The following is an 18910-nucleotide window of genomic DNA, read 5'->3' on the forward strand; positions in this document are numbered from 1 at the left end:
TATTATGGGAGTCTGGAGACCCCACCAGGACCCCAGCCTCCCAGAGTCATTCCCCGGTGCCGTATCCCCTCTCCTCCCTGTGTGCCCCCTTCATGGGCTAAGCCTGGGCACCAGTGGTAGATCTCCTGACTGTGGGGTTGGGAGGGGAAGCCATGGCCCTGGAGCAGAGGTGATGGCACCAGCTCAGCAGCAGCATGCAGAATCTCTCCTACACGTCTTTCAGCAGGCAAACATGCTCCTTCTGATTCCAGTAGCCAGGACGGTGCCCAATTCCCTGCTGTCAGAGGGTGGCACCCCACAGCCTTGGGGATAACGGGGGTCTACTGTTTGTCTGAAAAAGGAAAGAGCCTGTGCAGGGCATCCAAGCCAGGGTTCCACTGTGCAAGCAGCCCTTGCAGGCACTGGTGCCCTGTGCTCTGCAGAAGAACTCAATCCCAGGAGGGCCAGTGGCTGGGGCGGTGCTGATGTGCGGGTGGCAGCTATACGTGGCCCCCTTTGGAGAGATAAGCGATCAGTGCTACCACCACCCCGACGTACACTCCTGTGCCAATGGTTATGGAGAGTGCGGCGAGGAAGAGAGCTCGACGGGAAGCTGAACTGGCCAGATGGAAATCTCCTTTGGAGACAGCCTTGCTGGTCTGGAAGGAGAAGAAACGCTCATTGCTCACAGTAGTACCAATCCAGCCTTTTAGCCTGCATGCAGTTGTTTCAGTACTGAGCAGTCCCCCTTCCCTGGACACTGCGTCCCATGAAGGCTGGGGACAGACAGCAAGGCGTCCATCAGTCCAGGAGGGCTCAGCACAGCAGTGTCACCTACACACATTTCCCTATTGATTTTGCCTCCAAGGGAAGCGTGGGCTTTGGCTGTTTGTCTGAAAGCCCCAGCTATCTGGGCGCTCAGCCAGAGCTGTGTGGGCAGCTGGACCCTCGTAAGACCAGGCAAACAGTCGGTGCATGGGGTGATGGCTATGTGGTACCGACTAGATGCCAATATACCCTATACAGACGTATAACGAGTACTGCCTAGTCTCAGGGAGCTGACTCCAGACAGCCTGGCCCATTGGTCTGGCTGTGCTGCCACTTGATTTTGCCTGCGTGAGGTTTTCAGTTGAAGCCTGTTGGCCATAGAAGGGCTGATGGAGCCAGCAATGGAGGCAGATATGGGTGTTGACTCTCTGGGCTGACAACTTCCAGCTTCCCTGAGTGCTCAGGGCACATTCAGAGGTACGCCTACTATTTGTGTTCAGGTTGCCATGTGGAGGTCAGGGCACTGGCTGTGCACAGGCACTGAATAAAGATATGGTCCTTGCCTCATCGAGTGAGTAAAAGTCGTAGTTATAGCAAATGGAGCTAAATATAAACTGCACCAAGTACATCATCATGTGGGGAGTGCACCACACTACCCTGCACCACATGGAAAAATGTGAAATCAACCACTCATCGGGGTCCTAATCAGTTAAAGCTTCCCCCACCTCTCACCGCCTCTGTGCCAGGTACTCATGTTATATACTTTTCCATTTCTGTTTCTGCCTATGCAAACATAGACTAAATCCCCTGGCTCTGCATGAATTATTCTGGGTCAACAGTAATGTAAGTGAGGCCAGGTTCTGGGCTAAACCCTCAAGGAGGCAGCAGCTCCTCAGAGCTGGTGCAGCCTAAGGGCCACCACCCTCTTCACCCCCTGCCAGCTTGGCGTTGGCTCACACAGCTTAGCCAATGTGTCAGAAACAACTGCAATAGTGGAGCTGTAGTGTGATATAGAGACCAGGCTCCTCTTTGCCTCCAGTTTCCAGAGCAGCCTGCCTCCCGGGGCATGAGCTGCCTCAGGCTGGGTCATGGTGTAGGACCTCTGCACTGTTGGAGGATGGGAAGGTAGGTGAGAAAATGACATTTTCCTGAGCCTGGCTGGAGGGTGAAAACCTGGGCAAGGGGCTAAGGGGAGCCCCAGATCCCTAAATAACACCTGAAAGACCCAAAGGAAAAGCCTGACCTCCAGTAATCCACAAAAGAGCTGGCAGGCTTGCAACCCCACAGCAGTTGTGGAGACATCCAGGAGCCAGGAGCACCCTTTGCCTTCAGCCCTCAGGGGTCTGGGCATGGCACAGAGATGAGTCTTAGAGCCAGAAAGGTGCTCGGTCCCCTCCAGGGCTGCTGTGGCTTGCAGGCCCTTTGCTCCAGCGCTCAGTGCATGCAGGCAAGCAAAGGGATCTCTTACCCCTTGGGAGAAGTAGAAAGCAGCAATCCCCAGGGGCCAGAAGCAGCACAGCATGGAGAAAAGGGCCAAGCCCAGGTGGTCCCGGGGGGGAAGCATCAGGAAATGATCCTCACTTTCGCTGTCGCTGGAGGAGTCGCTCTGCAAAACCAGATGGATTCAGCACATGCCCACCTCCCCGTGCAGTCCCACAGGCTGCATCTCAGTCCCCCTCCCCCCAGCTCCTGCTCTCTCCTAGCCCCATCACATATTCTCACACGTTTCCCACCTGCAAATTCAAGGAAAGAGTTTCAAAAATATTTTAGCCTCCTCAGCCTCCTCTCATCATTTTGATGAGAAAAAATGTAGCTCAGCAAATTCAGGAGCAGAGTGGATTCTCGGCTCCCTGCCAGAGCAAACGCTGAGCTCGCTTGCTGGGGGTCTGGGATTTCCCTGGGAGATAGATAGTCTTAAACTGAAATATCTTCAGCTTTGGCAGAACTGGCTGTTTGTCAGCTTAAACAAACTTAAACAAAGTGCCTTATCCCCATTAGGGACTAGGAGATCGATATCCAGCTAAACTAATTTAGCAAGTGAGGGAAAGCAGTTGAATTGGAGCCTCCATCACAGGGGCAACGTGTCCCGTCCCCTTAGCAAGTGCATTGCTCAGAGTGGCTGCAGTCAGCCCTCCTGCCTTTGGGCACTGCTCAGCCAGCCACAGACCAGCTTGGAAGCGATGTGCCTCAGTGGGGAAGGCATGCAGAGGTGGGGACGCCCCTGATGCCGTCCGGAAATGTCACACCACCGGCACCAAAAGCAGCTGTGCTGGGTCATCAGACATCAGCTCCAGTGGGGTCTGGGGCCTTGCTGACACCTCTCAAGGTCCTGGATGATGTTCCCAGGCTCTGTACTGCCACTCCAGCCGTGGTGGGGCACAGAGCACAGCATGAGGCTGCTTTGTCAGCTCTCATTCTTTGCAGAATTCATCCTGTCTTTATATATAAAGCTTTCTCTCAGCTGCTGCCATCAGGCATGTGAATTTTGCAGTTATGCAAGGATTGCTATTTCCCCTTAGCTCAAGTGCCACAGTGGCGGCACGCTGCCCTTGTCAAAGGGTCCCCATATCCCAAGGGTCCTGCAGGGATGGCCCCACCTCCCCTTCGCTCCCAGCAGGCATGCAGCCAGGCTGCCCTCAGGGAAGCTGACCTCCTTCTGAGGTCTGCAGTAAGGAAAAGGGAGCAGAAATGATGAGGAGGAATAAGAAATATTGGGTGCACAATATGGTGAGGCAGGAGATGGTAGGGTCTAGGGGGGAAGCTCTGGACAAATAAGGGAGAAAAAATGACCAAGAATTTGCGCCAATGGCCAGAGTTACCAGAGGAGGAGTTTGGTGCCACCCCACCTGGCAAAGCTCACCTCGTACTCCTGGAGCTCCTCTTCCTCCACCTCATAGGACACAGTTTGGATGCGGATGTCGCTCTCTACCAGGCAGGACCCTTGTGCCTCGTGCCCGTCGGGACCCTCAGACGGAGCCTCTCTGCTTTCCATAAAAGTGGTCTCACAGCTTTCTGGCTTGCTGTCCTTGGCCTTGAGAGCAGTCTCATCCTTCACGAGGATGAAATTGGGACCGTACAAGGCTTCAACGGCCAGCTGCAGGGAGCTGGCATCAAGCAGCTGGTGAGTCCTGGCACCACCAGTGTTTTGGAAGATGTAGGAATACAGTTTCCCTTGACAGTGACTGGGGTAGTCCTGGCTGTGATGCTGGTGGTAAGAATAGCTGCCACGAAGGTGCCCGTTGGCCTTGGCCAAGAGTGGGTTTTGGAGCTCGCGCACACTCTCCATGCTGCTGGCAGCAGGGGGGGGGAGCGATCCTGCAGGAGCAGAGAGAGTGGGAGGGAGAAGACTGTTATTTCAGCGAAGCAAGGGAGCAGAAAAGCCTCTCGCCCATGTGGAGACGATATCAAGACGAGGCTAGTGGGAACGGAAAGATTTGGCAATGCTGGAGAAAACAAGAGCCCTCCCCACCTCTCCACAGCTTGAATGCTATCTCGGCAAACTGAACATCTCTTCATCTCTCCCCAGCTGGTAGTAAGATAAGGATGCAGCCCTGCAACAAAATGATCTGATTCAGGCTGGATTAAGATGAGGATTTGCTGTATCTATAATGCATCTTGAGATGGCCACGTGCAGCCTGACAGGAAAGGACCTACTGCATCTTTTCTGCTGGTTCATAATGTGTGCTGCGACAAAGCCTAACAGACAGCACAGCAGTAGATAAGAGGCTGACAGCCACTTGAGGGACCTCCCTGACTTCCTGAAGTGGAGGGTCCATGGTGAATTATAGCACCTAACTGGCTTTCAGGTACATAGCAGATTTTCTAGGGCTCCTCCAAGGCTGAGCTGGGGCTGGGGCAAGAGCAGCGAGCCATCGAGGGAAACCAGGAGGCTGCTGTGAGCACATGGAGGTGGCATTTAGGCTGGCGTGGGAAGTGTTGGGTGCTCAGCCAGTCATGGGAAGGAACAGAGGGATGCAGAGGTTAAAGGGGAGACCCCATGGGGTTTTGTCCACATTGAAATTACAATCTAAGTAAACGACCCATCACATCAGAGCCCTGTTTAAAGCAGCTCCACCCCTGGGTAAAGCAGGAGTCATGCAGCCCTGGCTTTGGGCCACTGACTTCAGAAAATGCTGAGTCCAAATGGCATCTTCAGCTACAAATGTCAACACGGGTTTCTTCCCCAGGGAAATTCAGCCCTCTCTCCCTTCCTCCATTTCACTGTGCTGAAACCTTGTACTGCTTTTTTTTTTTTTTTTCATGAAAATTTCTGAGATGAAATATTTCAACCCCTTTTCTTCAGAGGAGCGTTTGCTATTTTGGCTTCCCAATCCACCTTGGCACAAAGAAAACGTGTACTGAAATATCAGCGTTCCCCAGGAGAGAGAAACAATTACTTTGTGCTCTTCAGTACCTGAGCTTCGTGTTTTACAGCCTCTCTCTAGCACGTTCCCATCTCCTAGACTGTGCCACCTTACTGCCTTGTAACCCCAAATGTTCCTGCCCTCCTCAGAGACCTCCGTCACTGCCACCTCTGCAAGATGCTGTGTAGCAGAGACACGATTCCACCTGCTATAGGGTTCCCCAAGGTGCACTAGGCTTTCTGATAGAAAGTACATCACCTTGGCTTTAAATCTGTCCTCAAGAAGAAAACATAAAGAAGTTGGAGTTAAAGACTCCAGAGAGTGAAAAGTCCAAGTGGTCCCATCCCCTTGGCCAAACTCTGCCATACCACATAGGTTTGAGTGCCATACCTGGTTTTAAATGGGCCTGTCGATGGGCTCTGTTTTGACAGCAGACATCACATTTTGGAAAACTGCTCAGGAAAATTGAGCCATTCAAAAGCACTCTCACACTGCTACAACTCTGCATGTTTTGGTGAATGCCCTCCACTTTGCTCTCACCAAAACCGTTCTCTGCTTTCTGCACTCTCCACCTTACTAATAAAGCCTGTAATGGCTCGTGCAGCAGATGGCCATTAAGTATTTTCAAAATATTTAAGGGATGCATATCTGTAGCACAGACGGTTTTATTTTCTGCACAGACCCAGAGAAGCTCAAAGTTTCACACTGGTTTTCAGGCAAGGAAAGCATGAACCTCTTCTTCACTTACCTCAACATGCAAATTAGATTTCCAATAGAATATCTTGCTTTTTAATGAAACAGTAAGAAGACACCAGTCACTGAGTGTCATCTGAGAGCAGCAGCCCAAGCAGCAGTGGAAGCCCAGCTCTAGCAAGAGAAAGTTGACAGTTTCAATAGGGCATCCACACCTCATGTCAAGAAATGTTTCTGGGAGCAAGCTAGGGTAGGGAGGGATCAGATCTTGCTGGGAGCTGCTGGAGGGAGCCGTCTCCAAATGTGCTGAGAAATGCCAGCAGATGGGCTGTGGGAAGGCTGCCGGCCACCGGGCAGCAGGTGCTGCCTGAGTGGAGGTTGCTGCTCTGCTCACTTCAGGTCTTCGGCAGCAGGTTAGAGGAGGGGGAGAGCTGTGTGGCAAAGCTGTATATTCACAGCAGCAAGCACTGGAAACATTCAGAGCACTGGGAGGGGTGGGGGGAAGAAGGGAAAGGAGCCAGGAGGAATTGGAAACCTAAACAGCAGCTTGGGAGGTGGCAGGTATCATGGACCAGAGTGGAAAGAGTGTGTCTATGCATCTGGACTGCTGCTGGATATGGACTCTGCTGACTTTGGGCATCCCAAAGGATGCTAAAGGGGCCAGCTGATGGGACATGACTGGTGAACCTGGGCTGGGGGGAAGAGGCAGGGAGGGCTTGCAGGCAGCAAATATCCCAGGGTGAACACACCTTGGAAGAGTAACAATGTGGGTAGCAAAAGAAACAGCAGGAAAATATTGCTGAAGCATGAGGAAGTCTCTGTGAATGTGGGCTAGGCAGGGCTGAAGGCTTTGCCCTGGAGGACCAGGGAGACCCCAAACCTCTCTGGTTCCTCAAACTGCCCTGGAGCTGTCCCTAGAGCAGGGCCAGGGCCTCAGAGGCTGCTGCACTGCACTAAGTATGGACAGGGTAGGGCTACAGCTAGAAGATTTTGGTTCATGCTAGTCTTGTACCCTCTGGGATTATAAAAGATTTACCTATACTAAATTCTCTTTTCCTTTCTGCCTTCCACTCCTGGGAGGTGGGGACGATGCTTTCCCTGGGAGGAGGATGGGGCAATAACAGGGCTGCAGGGACAAGGGGAAAGTGCAGAAGGAGATCTCACTGTGCTTCTCATAAATAGGCAAAGGAATCACCAAGTGCAGCCCTAACACCCAGTCCCAGCATTTGTTGGCAGTAGAGAGGTGACACTGAGAGCCAGCATCACAGCATGCCTACAGCAGCATGCTCAGCCCTGCTGGGAAGCAGCCAGGCTGAGACCTCCCTCTCTGTTAGCTGATGTGGAAAGTCCCAGTACCGGAAGGGTTAGAGATGCTTCCCACTCCTTAGTCACCAAGATCACTGCATCACATAAAGATCGTGCCTGTGTGTGCAAGCACGTGTGCTTGCACGTGCCAAATGGTCTGGGTTTGCAGGTGAAGACAAGGGCCACCAAACCTCTAGAGATGATACTAGAGAGGGAATGGCAGGGAGGGTGAGGATCAGCCCCATGTGCACACACACAGGGAAGCACTGCTGTCACCCCAAACCCCCTTTGGATTATCTGGATCCTACAGTGAATTTAGCCACACAGGAACATCATAAAGTAAGCCCGGTAATAAAATAAGCCTAGTAATAAAGTAAGCCTGGTAATAAAGTAAGCTTAATAATAACCAGGCTTTGGGGAAGAGGAATGAAGCCAGCAGATGTAAGCAAGAAAGTTGTAAAAGACAAAATTGGTGAATAGTGGCCATTCTCCATCCTCATTACCAGCGTGACTGGATGGTGTGCATACCCATCAGCCCCACAGGGCTAGTCTGGGCAGTACTGGCAGTGAGATGCTGTTAGGTGCACAGGGAGGATGCACACATACAAACGCACATGCCGGTTGCAGTGGTCCCCAGCAGAGTGGGAAATGCACAACTGCATTGTGTACTCTCAGCTTCTCAAGGTGAGTAATGGCTAACGGGAGACAAGATAAGGCTTGAAAATAAAGAGGTAGCGATTTAGCTTTGTGCTTCAAGGATCTCACCTCCACACCACATCCCCTGGGGCAGTCCAGGCCCCCTCGGGACCATTCTGAGTGTTTTGCCCCCACATGAGAGGTCCTCAGGTCGCTAGCCACCCCTGCCAGCAGTAGCACAGCTCTCAGAGGGACCCTCAGCACAGATGCTGGCTATGATAAGCCCAGTTAATGATGAATTAAGTAGCTGTTCCAGGAATCAATCATCATTTAATTGCCCTGTCAAGCAAACGCTCTGCCTTGCTTCCTGGACTCATTAGCAGGTTGCGACTGCGTTGCATGTCCCCAGATTCCTGAGTGAGAAGGTTATTCCATTCTGGCCAAAGGCTTTCCCCTTCAGGACAACACCCAGTGAGGCTGGTGCCCTCAGGGAGCAGTGCCCCGCTGCACCGCCATGCCCCGCCTGGTCCAAGGGCAGGGGACAGTGCAAATGCCAGTTCCTGACCCAGCTGATGGGAAGTGGCATCATGGCCAGGTACAGCTGCCATCAGGCCTGCTCCTGATGGAGCAGGAAAGTGCAGGAGATGTGGCTAGCATTCTTCCCAGAGCCCAGGCCCTCCTGGAAGGTCTCAGGAGGTGCTTTGGAGCTTCTAGGCAGAGGCCCAAGTCCTGCCAGGACACATTATCTCTGCCTCTGGGCATCCAAGCTTGCAATTCTGCCCAAGAGAAAACCAGCTCGCAAAGGCTGCTGCAAAGCAAAGGCAGAGCATCGCAGAGAGGGAAGTTGACATTTTGGAGAGGGTATATGGGGATGAAGGAAGGGCTGTAAAGGCTCATGGACAATGTGTCTGGCAGGGACAGACCAAGTCCTCTCTCAGCCCTAGGAGCCCACGCAGCAGCGTGGATACCTGCCACGTCTCATCCCTGAGCCCCGCAGGGTGTGAAGCACAGCTCAAGGGGAGAACGAAGCACTTTCATCAGCCCTGCAGACATGTGCTCCAGTCAACACACAAGCCCTCCTGTGGGTGCTTGTCTCCACATTGCTACCTCCAGCGCAGCACCAGCATGCAGAGTGGGGGGCTGTTCATCCCTGGGGTGTAATGAAGCCTTTACCAGGCCTGAAAGTTTGCTGTGGCAGGAGCATCAGGGGAGGAGGTGGCCGGGGAGTGGAAGGGGCAGAGGGGTGGTGTGGGGGAGGCAGCCCTCAGCATGGGGCAGGAGGGGAGGGTGGTGGGGCATGACAGCCCCAATGGGGCTGCCAGAGGTAGTACCCAGAGAAGCAAAGAGGCACAATAGGGAAAGCAGTGGGAAGGGAAGTGATAGGCAAGAGGCATGGGGCAGGGGAAGCAAAGTGACATCTGAGCCAGACAGAGAGATGGGCCCTGGCCACCAGCATGGAGAAGAAACGGACTGTGGAGCTGCTGGAGGGGAAAGAGTTGGTGAGGGCCAGGAAGGAAGGAAGAAGGTGACACAGAGCCCGTGGACATGGATTAGAGGGAGGATAGCTGAGGTGTTCATGATGTAGAGCATCTAATTCACAACTTTGCTGCAGCTGGTTTGATAGAGCTGGAAAGGAGTGAATAAAGCGCTTGTTCTGATCTCCTGACAGGTGCAGAGCCAGTGCCTCAGCAATGGGCTCCTGGCTCCAACAGAGACTAAATTGCTCTGAGAATTGGGATGCGATGGGCTGCTTTTCAAGGTTCGCAAGTCAAATTGGGCAATTTCCAGGTGGAAATCGAGTCTTTATTCTCCCTGATAAAAATGTTTCTCTGCAGCGGTGTTGCAACCCAGCTGTGCTCAGAGCTAAGGCATTGCTCCTAATGGTAAGAAACAGCAAATCCATCCCCGGGGCTGGCAGGGGAGAGCCGGGTGGCTTGTGGAGGAGCTGTGCCAGGGGCTCTGCAAGGGCTGGGGGCTCCCCCAGCACCCTGGCCCCAGCCCCAGCCCCAGCAAGCCAGTACACGCTGCCTGTGAGCATCAGCCGGGGAGCAGCGTGAGCTCCGTCGCCTCCAAACGCTGAGAAGACAAGCTCGAAAGACAAGCTCACAACACTCAGCCCCAACCCGGGGGTGCCTGCAGACAGGCTGGGCCCTGCCGCTGTGGCCCCAGGAGCCACGGGGCCAGCAGGCCGCTGGTGGCCCGCTGCCACCGTGCCCGCCATGCCTGGCCGGGCCCCCCCATCCCGGCGCCCATCCCCGGCAGGGCCCGGCACCGGGAGAGGTGGCCACTAGATGTCCCAGGCACTCCACGCAGCGTGGGCTGCCGCTCCGCTCCGGCCGAGCCTCCCCCAGCAGCGCGGGGCCGGGACGGCGCCTGCACGCAAAGCCTGGGCCCCGCGCCCGCACGGCCGAAATCGCTGGGCACGGCTCAACTCCCCATGGCTGGCGTCGGCCTTGCTGGGGCCAGCCCAGCGCCTGCCCAGAGCCGGAGCTCACCGGTGCGGGCACGGGATGTGCCCTGCTGGGACACGCACCTCCGTACCCCTCATGCAAGGGAGGGCGGGAAAGGGCTCATGGAGCTGGCAAGGGGGGAAGAAGGAAGCATGGAGGGTGATGGTAACAAAACACATGGCTGTGTGGGCGGCTAGGTGTATAATTAGCAGGTTTGGACTCTCAGCATCCTTTTTTTAGCTGGAAATGCAAACAAGTAAATAAGGCAGCTGTCAGGAGTTTCCGCAGGCTGCTCTGGGTGTGGGTCTCCTGGGCGCACGGGATCAGGGAGAAGAGGGGGCAACACAGCGGGGCTGCTCCTGAGGCCTGCCGCGCTGCTGGAGGGCAGCAGGGTGGCCATGGGGCAGGCGAGGCAGGGCAGAGCAGGTCACCTGGCCAGCAGCATCATGCCAGGAAAGTGGGTCAGGACAGGGATGGACAAGTCTGGAGTTGCCAACAGCCACACTGGGGCTGTCTTCTCAGCCCTGGGGCACTCCTGCTGGATTTGTACCCAAATAACCTTCAGTTGCAGTGCCCTCAACAACAAGCCCAGTGAGGGTCTTTAAAGGGGCACATGATGCCAAACAAAAGTGATTGATAGCTCTCACTGGAGGCTTCTTCACACTCCTCTTTGGGAACCCAGCAGGGTTGCTTGGCGGCAGTGGAGGTCAAGGCAATGACTCTCACACAGGAAGGCTTCTGGGACTGTCTCTCAGCATCTCCAGCCCTTTGAGGCATCAGCCAGCAAGATGAGCCGGGCTTCGACTGCTCATCTCAGCCACAACATGCCAGCCCAGGGGCAGGGAAGAGTGAATTCCGCTGTCTGCTGCAGCATCCAAATCACTGGCCTGGGGAAACATGAGCTCAGACTGGCAGGTTCGACCTCCTCTTCCTCAAGCTCAGGACCAGCCTGAGGAAATACCATAAGGCTGCTGCACATAAAACTGTCTGGATAGAGAGCTATTGGCACCCTTGCCCTACCCACCTACCTTAGAAATGTCTATGCCTGTAGAGCTACTTGGAGCAAAACTCACCGACCCCTGGACTTTGGGAAGCATGAATGCTTCCAGCACAGAGGCAGCCCCATCCCTCGCTAAGACCAGGCTTCCTGCTTGAGGTGCCCATAGAGACACCAAGCCTGTGCTGTCAGGAGCATCTCACAGATGTCCCCCAAGATGTGTTTATTACCAGGAAGTTCTTGCTGCTGCTGGCAGATGCATAGAAGCTCGTGCTTGTGGATTGTAATTTTGTTCATGGCCAGTTTCCCTATGCTAATGGTTACAGTCCTCAATTTCATGTTAGGTTTTCTCCATTGCTATTTATATGCAGTATTCAGCTGAACACAGTGGGTATCCTAGATGGCTCCAAGCTTTTACCCGTTTCCCCTATTTCACCCATACCCTTTGCTTCTGTCCCATCATCTCCACTTCAAGGCTCTTCTCCTGCCTGCAAAGTCCCAAAGGCCACTGCCCCTTCATGGTTGGTGTTGCCCTGAGACCCTGCAACCCATCCTCCCCACTGTTCCCTCCCCATAGATCGCTCTGGTCTGCCTGGTCCTGTGGCACAAGGTGAACATCACCCATGGGGAGCAGCAATACCTTGTGCTCTGCTCCAGGACCAGCTCTGCACCCCATAGCCCTCCAGCCCAGCCTGCGCCAGGGCTGTGCCTGGGGTCTGCACCCTGGGGATGCTCTCCCTGCCACAGCCTGTCACCCAGCACGAAAGTGATCTAGCAGATAGGACCTGGCTTTCTTCCAGGTGAGAGTCCTGCACTGGCCGAGACCAAGATGAGGACAGGGACATAGCATGCAGTTGGCAACTAGTGTTGGGGGACACAGAGAGGTGTCCTCCCCTTTGCAGCTGCAGCTTGCTGATAGAGCAGCTTAGCTGCAGCACCTAACTCCATCCTTGCATCTCTCTGCAAATCCCCCTCCTATCAATTGAAGCTGGCAATGTAAAGCGGCTGTTAAAGACTGCTCGTTTGTCTCTGTTTAAAACATACCCATACTCAAATGATTCATAACCACCCTGAAGGCTAGCGCATGCTGGCACCCTCCTTTCCCCACTGTCCTGTTTATTTTATCCATCTCCCTGCCTTCAGCTTAGGGCTATTTCCACTTTGCTTACTGTGGCCTCATTCTCCTGGGGATTCACAGGGCTCCTCTACAGTTCAGATGTTAAATTCATTTCCCAATGATCTGCTCTCTCTTTAAAAATGAACTTACACTGTGGAGATGACACCTTTCTACCTTACTTTTCCAAACCCAAAGTTTCCAAACACAGTCTGTACTTATCAGCAATAAGCTCTTCCAGCAAATAAGTGGATCGCTCTCTTCCCACTCTGGCCAACATGTGCAGCCTGAGACAAACTTCAAGGTGTTAAATTGTTACCCGATTCAATAGGTGCAACCCAAACTAAATGTTGAGCCTCTCTTTAATATTTGTTATTACCAAAGAAATTGAATCCTTGGGTGGAGATGTGCCCTCTGTGTTTAAGGAGGGGCAGTTCACGCAGGCAGGAGCTATAGGAGAGCTTTATTCTGTCTTTAGGAATACGGTGAGAGGAAGGGCAGAAGCTTCCCCTGGCTTTTGTCCATCCCACAGTCCTGGGGGGGCAGGAGCATCCAAAGGATGATGCTAAATTATCTTCCATATAGTATGGAAAGAGATGTTACAAAACATTGTCACATATTCTTTCCCATGGCCCTGTCAAGTCCCAACCATGGCTGGCTGAGGGACACTCTGTGCTGCTCCTGCCTCTGCTGTATGGATGCTTTCCCTCTTTTCCTGGCCCATTTTTCTCCCCTGCCCATGTCACCACTAGATTTAGACCAGCTCTTCCCAGGACCGGGCTCAGGCTGCTGCTTGTGCCCATCCCGAGTCATAGCGTGTAGCAGGAGGTGGCTCTGCTCTGGGTGAGCAGCATCAGTGGTCCTGCGCAGGCTGAGTGAGAACATCCTGCTCATGACGTTTCCCTCCCAGCATCTCCCTGACGCATGGGGACAAGCCCCAGCACCCTCCGGCTAGCCCTGCCCTCCCACCTTGGAGGCCTGGAGGTGCTGGAAGGGTTTGCGGAGAAACCTCCTCCCAGCTCAGAGCAGCGCCAGCGCAGCTGCCACACGCGGCATCACATCTCGGAGCCGGTGCACAGGTGCCCCAGGCCAATTTTTCACGCCAGCAGTTGAGTCTCCAAACATAGAGCTTGGAGACCAATCCTGTGAGTGGCTCTGCTTTTCAAAAGATACCTGAAGCGTTTCACTCCAAAAGGAAGCTGGCTTAAGTGATGCACCTGAAAAACACTGGGGATCAGTGGAACCTCCCCTTCCAGGCTGAGCAAAGCATTTGGGCTGGTTTGCTGTCTTTTTGATTTGACAGAGAAGCAGCAACAGAAAGACAATTTAGAGGAAATCTATAATGGACTTTTCTTTTTTTCCCCCCTCTCTAATGCCGTGGCTTGGCCCTTCAGCCAGAAAAGTCATTCATTTGCCCATCTCTAATTCTATGGATAGAGAAATACTGGCTGAAGACCTTGCCTGAAATTATCCCCTGAAAGCACCAGTAGAGCTGTGTCCTGTGGGCAGTGCCTGCCAGTCTCAGGCTCGGGTACAAAGCTTTAGAAAATGGGCAGGAAAAAGCCAAAATCTACCTGATTCGGAGACCATGCTTGCAAGGGAGCTGAAAAACAATTCCAGGCATGGATATTAAATGGGAAGGAGGGCGATGAAAGGGTAAGAAAGCCTTAGGGAAGGGGAATGGTGTATTGGTGTCTGGGGTCTAATGCTGATGGGGACGGTGTGGCACCAGGGACACCCGGAGGGGAGAGTGGCGGGCAGGAAGGGCAGAGCTTTGGGCTGCCCATCAAGGTTGCTCCTGGGAAGCTGCGAGCACATCCTATCCCACGCAGAGGGGCTGTGAAGGGGGCAGCCGAACCGCGAGGGCCTGAAGTGCCCATGCCTGTGCCAGGGAGTCATTCCCCACAGCCTGCAGGGTGCTCTGCTGCAGGCTGCCAGGCCAGGCAGGACTGGCCCCTTTGGGGTTTGCTCCACAGAGCTTGCAGGTAGCAGAGGGGGATTTTAATGGGCAAGTTTTTGCTGAGTGCTTGGTCACCTCTCTGCAAGTGATGGTGACATCTGCAGGCTAGGCTGGGGGCAGGGAGGGGTTGAGTACCACGCAAAAGCTGTACAAATTCAATGTGCTGGAGCTGCAGCAAATTACTCATTCTTTAATAATGGTGTTTATTACCTGCCTCTGATGGTGGTTCAGGGAGCCAAAGTGAAGCAGATTCAGCTCCCCAAAGCTTTAGCTCTGCCAGCCATTTTCATGACACAAGAAACTTTTGCTGGAGAAATGCAGTCACTACATTTTGGCTTGGGTAATTCCTTCTCCTGACAGGCTACAAAGTAACCAGCTATTATCCCCCAGAGACCAAGGCTCGCAGGCAGGCTCAGACCCCACTCCTCTGGTTATCCCTGGTATTTGCATAGTGCTACCTTTCTTCTGGGGAAAAGGTTTCTACTGGTGGCAGATCCCGAGCTCATGAAAAGGAAATTTATTTTTTTCAGAAGCAAAGCAGGCAGCCCAGTAAAGTGGGTTTGGGGAGAGCTGCACTGCTTTTGTGAAACCCGCAGCAGCTTCAGAGAAGGAATTATAAACAGGCACTGGGCAGAGGCGGAAAACGCTTCCCTTCAAAACTCCTGAATGCGCGGCTCTTCCCACAGACACAAGCCGGGAGGGCATCCACAGGGCTATAGAGAGATGGTGCTGTTTAGGGGAGTCATTTCCTTGGCACAATTCACAGCGCTGGCAATAGCCCTCTCAACCAAGGTCCCCAGACCATGCCCCTGCCCGAGTGCATCCCAGGGATGTGCACCCAGGGTGGCCAGCGACGGGGAGGTTCCTGCCAGCTGTTGAAGCTACTCAGCAGAAGGAAGACAACCCCCAAACTTCAGCCGGCAGCTGAGCTGCTTCCCGGGGAGGGAGCCCCGATGGCTGCCTGGGTCCAAGGTGCCATTGCAGTTGCTCTGACGTACCTGGCCTCCAAAACTTTTGCTGAAATCCTTACATTTTGCCCACCTCTGATCAGATAATTCTGTCAGAGCCTCTGATCAGGTAATTTTATCCTGGTTTCTCCAGGTTGCAGCCTTTCATCTTTGTAGCCCCCAACACATTTTCTGACCCCCCTGGGACCAACCTGAGCTTGGTGCCAGTCTGGCTTTCTCTGGGGACGTGCTGCCAGCCCACAGGAACAGCCTGATGATGCTGGGATGAGCACACGGACCCCCCAGGAAAGCCACCTGCCTGTCTGAGCAGTGATGTCCCCATCCAAGAGCGGTGCGCGGGTCCTTACCTGCGTGTCAAGGAAGGGCTCACCCGCCAAGTTGGAGTGTCGGCGGCAGAAGTGAAGCATCGGCGACAGGCATGACCATGGCCAGCAGCGGCTCGGCTGCGGGGATGCCGCGGCCTGTCGCCCGGGTGGGCGCCCGGCGGCCCTGTGGCGGCCCGGCCGTGGGCTGGCGGGAGCGTTGAGGAGCTTGGGGAGCGGCGCGGCGGAGCCCCAGCCGGTGCTGGGGTGTGCGGCAGCGCACCAGGCACCACACGGGGCTGTGCAGCAGCAGAAAGCCCTCTAGCTGCAGCAAAACCGTACTTCACATTCGTGTCCAGAGACCCCACACTCACTCGCTGCCTCTCTGGCTCGCTCTCACACGCCGGCTGTGGTATCACCAGTTCCTAAGGCTCACTAATGAGAGCTGTGCACCCCGTCACTGCTCCTCTTCTCCCGACGTGATTTCTTCTCCTGCTGGTTTAGATAACAAGGCAGAAACTCTCTCCTTTCTCTTCTGGTCGCTGCATTTTCCAGGGCACAGCCCTTTCCACTCCCCCAGCAAGAGAAAGACCCAGTGCCAGTAAGCAGAGTTTAAAGGAAAAGGATAAATGAGATTTCTTGCTGCCTGAGCCAGTGCTGAGGGGTCAGGCGGCCCGGCCTGGGGGCTGCATCCCAGGGGCAGACAATTAATTTGCTGGTTCAGCCAGGTATTTTTCTGCCTTGCTCTGTAAGGACCCAGGTGGGATGTTGATTTGCCTCACACACACCTGGGCATCACTCCAGTTAGTGGAGATAATCCCTGTTTGCACTAGCACAGTGGGAGTCAACACTGCAGCCCTGGCAGCCCAGGTGATGTCCCACGGAGCAAGTGCTGCTCCCCCACATTCTGGCAGCTCCCTGAGTCCTCCACTGTCTCCTTGCTTGCTCTTAACCTCCCTGAGTGCCCTGCCAGCAGCTCCCCCCAGCTCAGGAGCACCCAGCACTGGGAAAACTGCTAGCAGATACACAGGTGGCTGGAGCCTGGTCCAGCTGAGGGGACCTGCTTGATCATGGGCAGAAAGCTGCCTGCCTTCACCCATCCCCAGTGCTGCTCTGTCAGGAGCAGACCACACCAGGCGGAACCAGGTGTGACTGACAGCCACCCGTGCCCACCACCCACACTACCCAGCAGTCACCCCTCACAGCCTGCACCAGGGGCCCCTCGGGACCACCCTATGGCTCCACAGCACAACGTGGCTTTCTGGAGGTCCAGGCTTGACTCTAACACCTCCCAGCTTCTTCCCCGTGCTGAACTGACAGGTGACAGGTTATGTGCCAGGCAGGCAGGTCTCACGATCCCATTCCCAGAGGGGCTGGGGCTCTTGCAAGGGGAGGAGATGGCAGGGCAACCTCCCCTCTGCTACAGGTCCCAGAGGTTCAAGTCTTTCCAGTAGCAGCAGCGAGATCCTTCTGCAAAACCAGAGGCTGGATTACACAGGCTAACAACAGGACCGAAGCATCTCTGAAGAACCAGTGATGAGTGGCCAGCTTTCCCTCCCTGGGGGTGATCTGCATGTCCCACTGTCAGCGTCCTCCAGCAGGTCTGTGAGGGATGTGAGCCCAGAATGCCAGCTGGGGGGCTCAGCCGGGAGGCTGTCTTCCAGGATGTCAGCCAGAGTGCAGAGCTGCTGCTATGAACGGAGCCATCTCCAGGGAAAAGGTGTCCCTGTTGGCCAGACCCAGCCAGCATAGCTTGAGGGGGCTCTGAGAAGGAAGTAGTCCATCCCCATGTCCCTAGGGAGTGGAACAGACAGGAAAGGGCTTGGTATGCAGCAAAGGAGGTTTGGCATCTCAGTCATCCCAGGTCTGTCAGTTCAGGTTAGAGGCATCTTTTGGAAATGGCCTCAGCACTCTGCCTTGGGGCAGAGAGACAGAGCAGGTGACTTGTAGTGGCCCCTCCAGCTCCAGTGACTCAGCCAAATTCCCAGTGGGTGTGAAGCAAAGCTCTGGCTGTGCACACCCCAGGATGTTGAGGTCCTCAGTCCTGTGTGGGCACGGGGTGATCTGCAGCCCTGTGGGGAATCAGGGGAGGCAGTGGGACTTGCTGTTGCATGGCTGGGAAGAAGGAGGTTTGGTGACAATCTGCTTCCCCAGATGAAAGTCCCATAAGAGTCCTGCCTGCATCCCTGGGAGTCTGTGGGGATGTGGTCAGCTGGAGCACAGCCTGCCACCAGCTGCCTGCTTTCCTGTTGTTTGCCTTAGTTATCAGACCCGGTGCAGCCCTGTCCAGCCAGTGTGTGCTAATTAAAGGCAAACAAAGAGGGCCTCATCACACATGGGCAACATTTTAGCAAGGCTGGAGGGGCTGTGGAGGTGAAGGGAAGTGAGATGTGGGCTTGAAAGCCCTTCTCTCCATGCCATGGGGGAGCCTGAAAGAAAAACTCGGTCACTGGGTGAAGCATCTTCATCCACGGCTTGACAAGGCCCAGAGAGCTGCCTTGGCTTTACACTGTGCCAAGGTTCCAAGGCACCCAGCAGAAGGTGAGTGGGTGAGCAGGGAGGATGGCTCGTGGAGGCAGCACTGCCACTGTGGTGTGCATAATCACCTCCACCACAGCTGCCCCTGCACAGTCCCTGCTGGCTGCTTTCGTCAGTCTGGGGCAGCTGCTCCATCCTTCGTCGGGGCCGCACACATTGCTGGATTAACACACAGGCGCTGCAATTGCCCGGCGGGGCAGGGGATTAGACCTCGCCAACTTTTACAGATACACTGCTTAGTGGCAGAGCTGCAGCACTGTTTCTCCTGTTTTAGCGATGATAAGGAGACATTAGCATCCCAAATCAAAGTCTCTCTGACCTCGGGCAGCTCTGAGAGAAATGTATGCATGCACAGATATTATATGTACATACTAGTGCTTATAGAGTTATGGTGAGCACCAGCCTAAGCTATGTTTTGGGGCTTTGCTTTTATAATTGCAGGCATTTAGTCCAGATTAGAGAGGGGCAGTGTCCCTGGGAGGTGACATGAAGCAAAAGGGCTGTGTGACCTAGAAGAGTCGGTCAGAGATGAACAACCTCCAGGGCACTGAGGATAAGCTGCCAGTTAGAAACTTTCCTGTCCAGAGAAGGAAAAGGGACAGACTTTGAATGGAGTGCAGCAAAATGCATGGAGCTTCCCACTCCACTGAAACATCTTGTTGTATTTATGCATCTACTGGGATGAATGAAAGGAAAATGTATCAAAATGGCCATTTGCTCTCAGCTGCAAGGGAGACCTTTGGCAAGAGCCCATCCAGCAGAAGGGAATGAGATCTCATTACATTAAATATTAGCTGATGCACTATCACATTGGACTTGTTATACCAGCTAAATGA

General features: G+C 54.3%; 1 protein-coding gene across 1 annotated transcript; it reads right to left on the minus strand.

Moving 5' to 3' along the window:
• Positions 1 to 321: 321 nt before the first annotated feature.
• On the minus strand, positions 322 to 4033 carry SYNDIG1L (synapse differentiation inducing 1 like). Its single transcript, XM_074821557.1, has 3 exons — positions 3608 to 4033; positions 2216 to 2353; positions 322 to 638 (listed from the first exon to the last, which is right to left on the minus strand). The coding sequence occupies exons 1-3, from the start codon at positions 4031 to 4033 to the stop codon at positions 480 to 482; spliced, it is 723 nt and encodes a 240-aa protein (XP_074677658.1). The 3' UTR covers positions 322 to 479.
• Between the last annotated feature and the right edge of the window lie 14877 nt (positions 4034 to 18910).

The sequence above is a fragment of the Strix aluco genome, chromosome 4, assembly GCF_031877795.1.
Source record: "Strix aluco isolate bStrAlu1 chromosome 4, bStrAlu1.hap1, whole genome shotgun sequence".
NCBI lineage: Eukaryota > Metazoa > Chordata > Aves > Strigiformes > Strigidae > Strix > Strix aluco.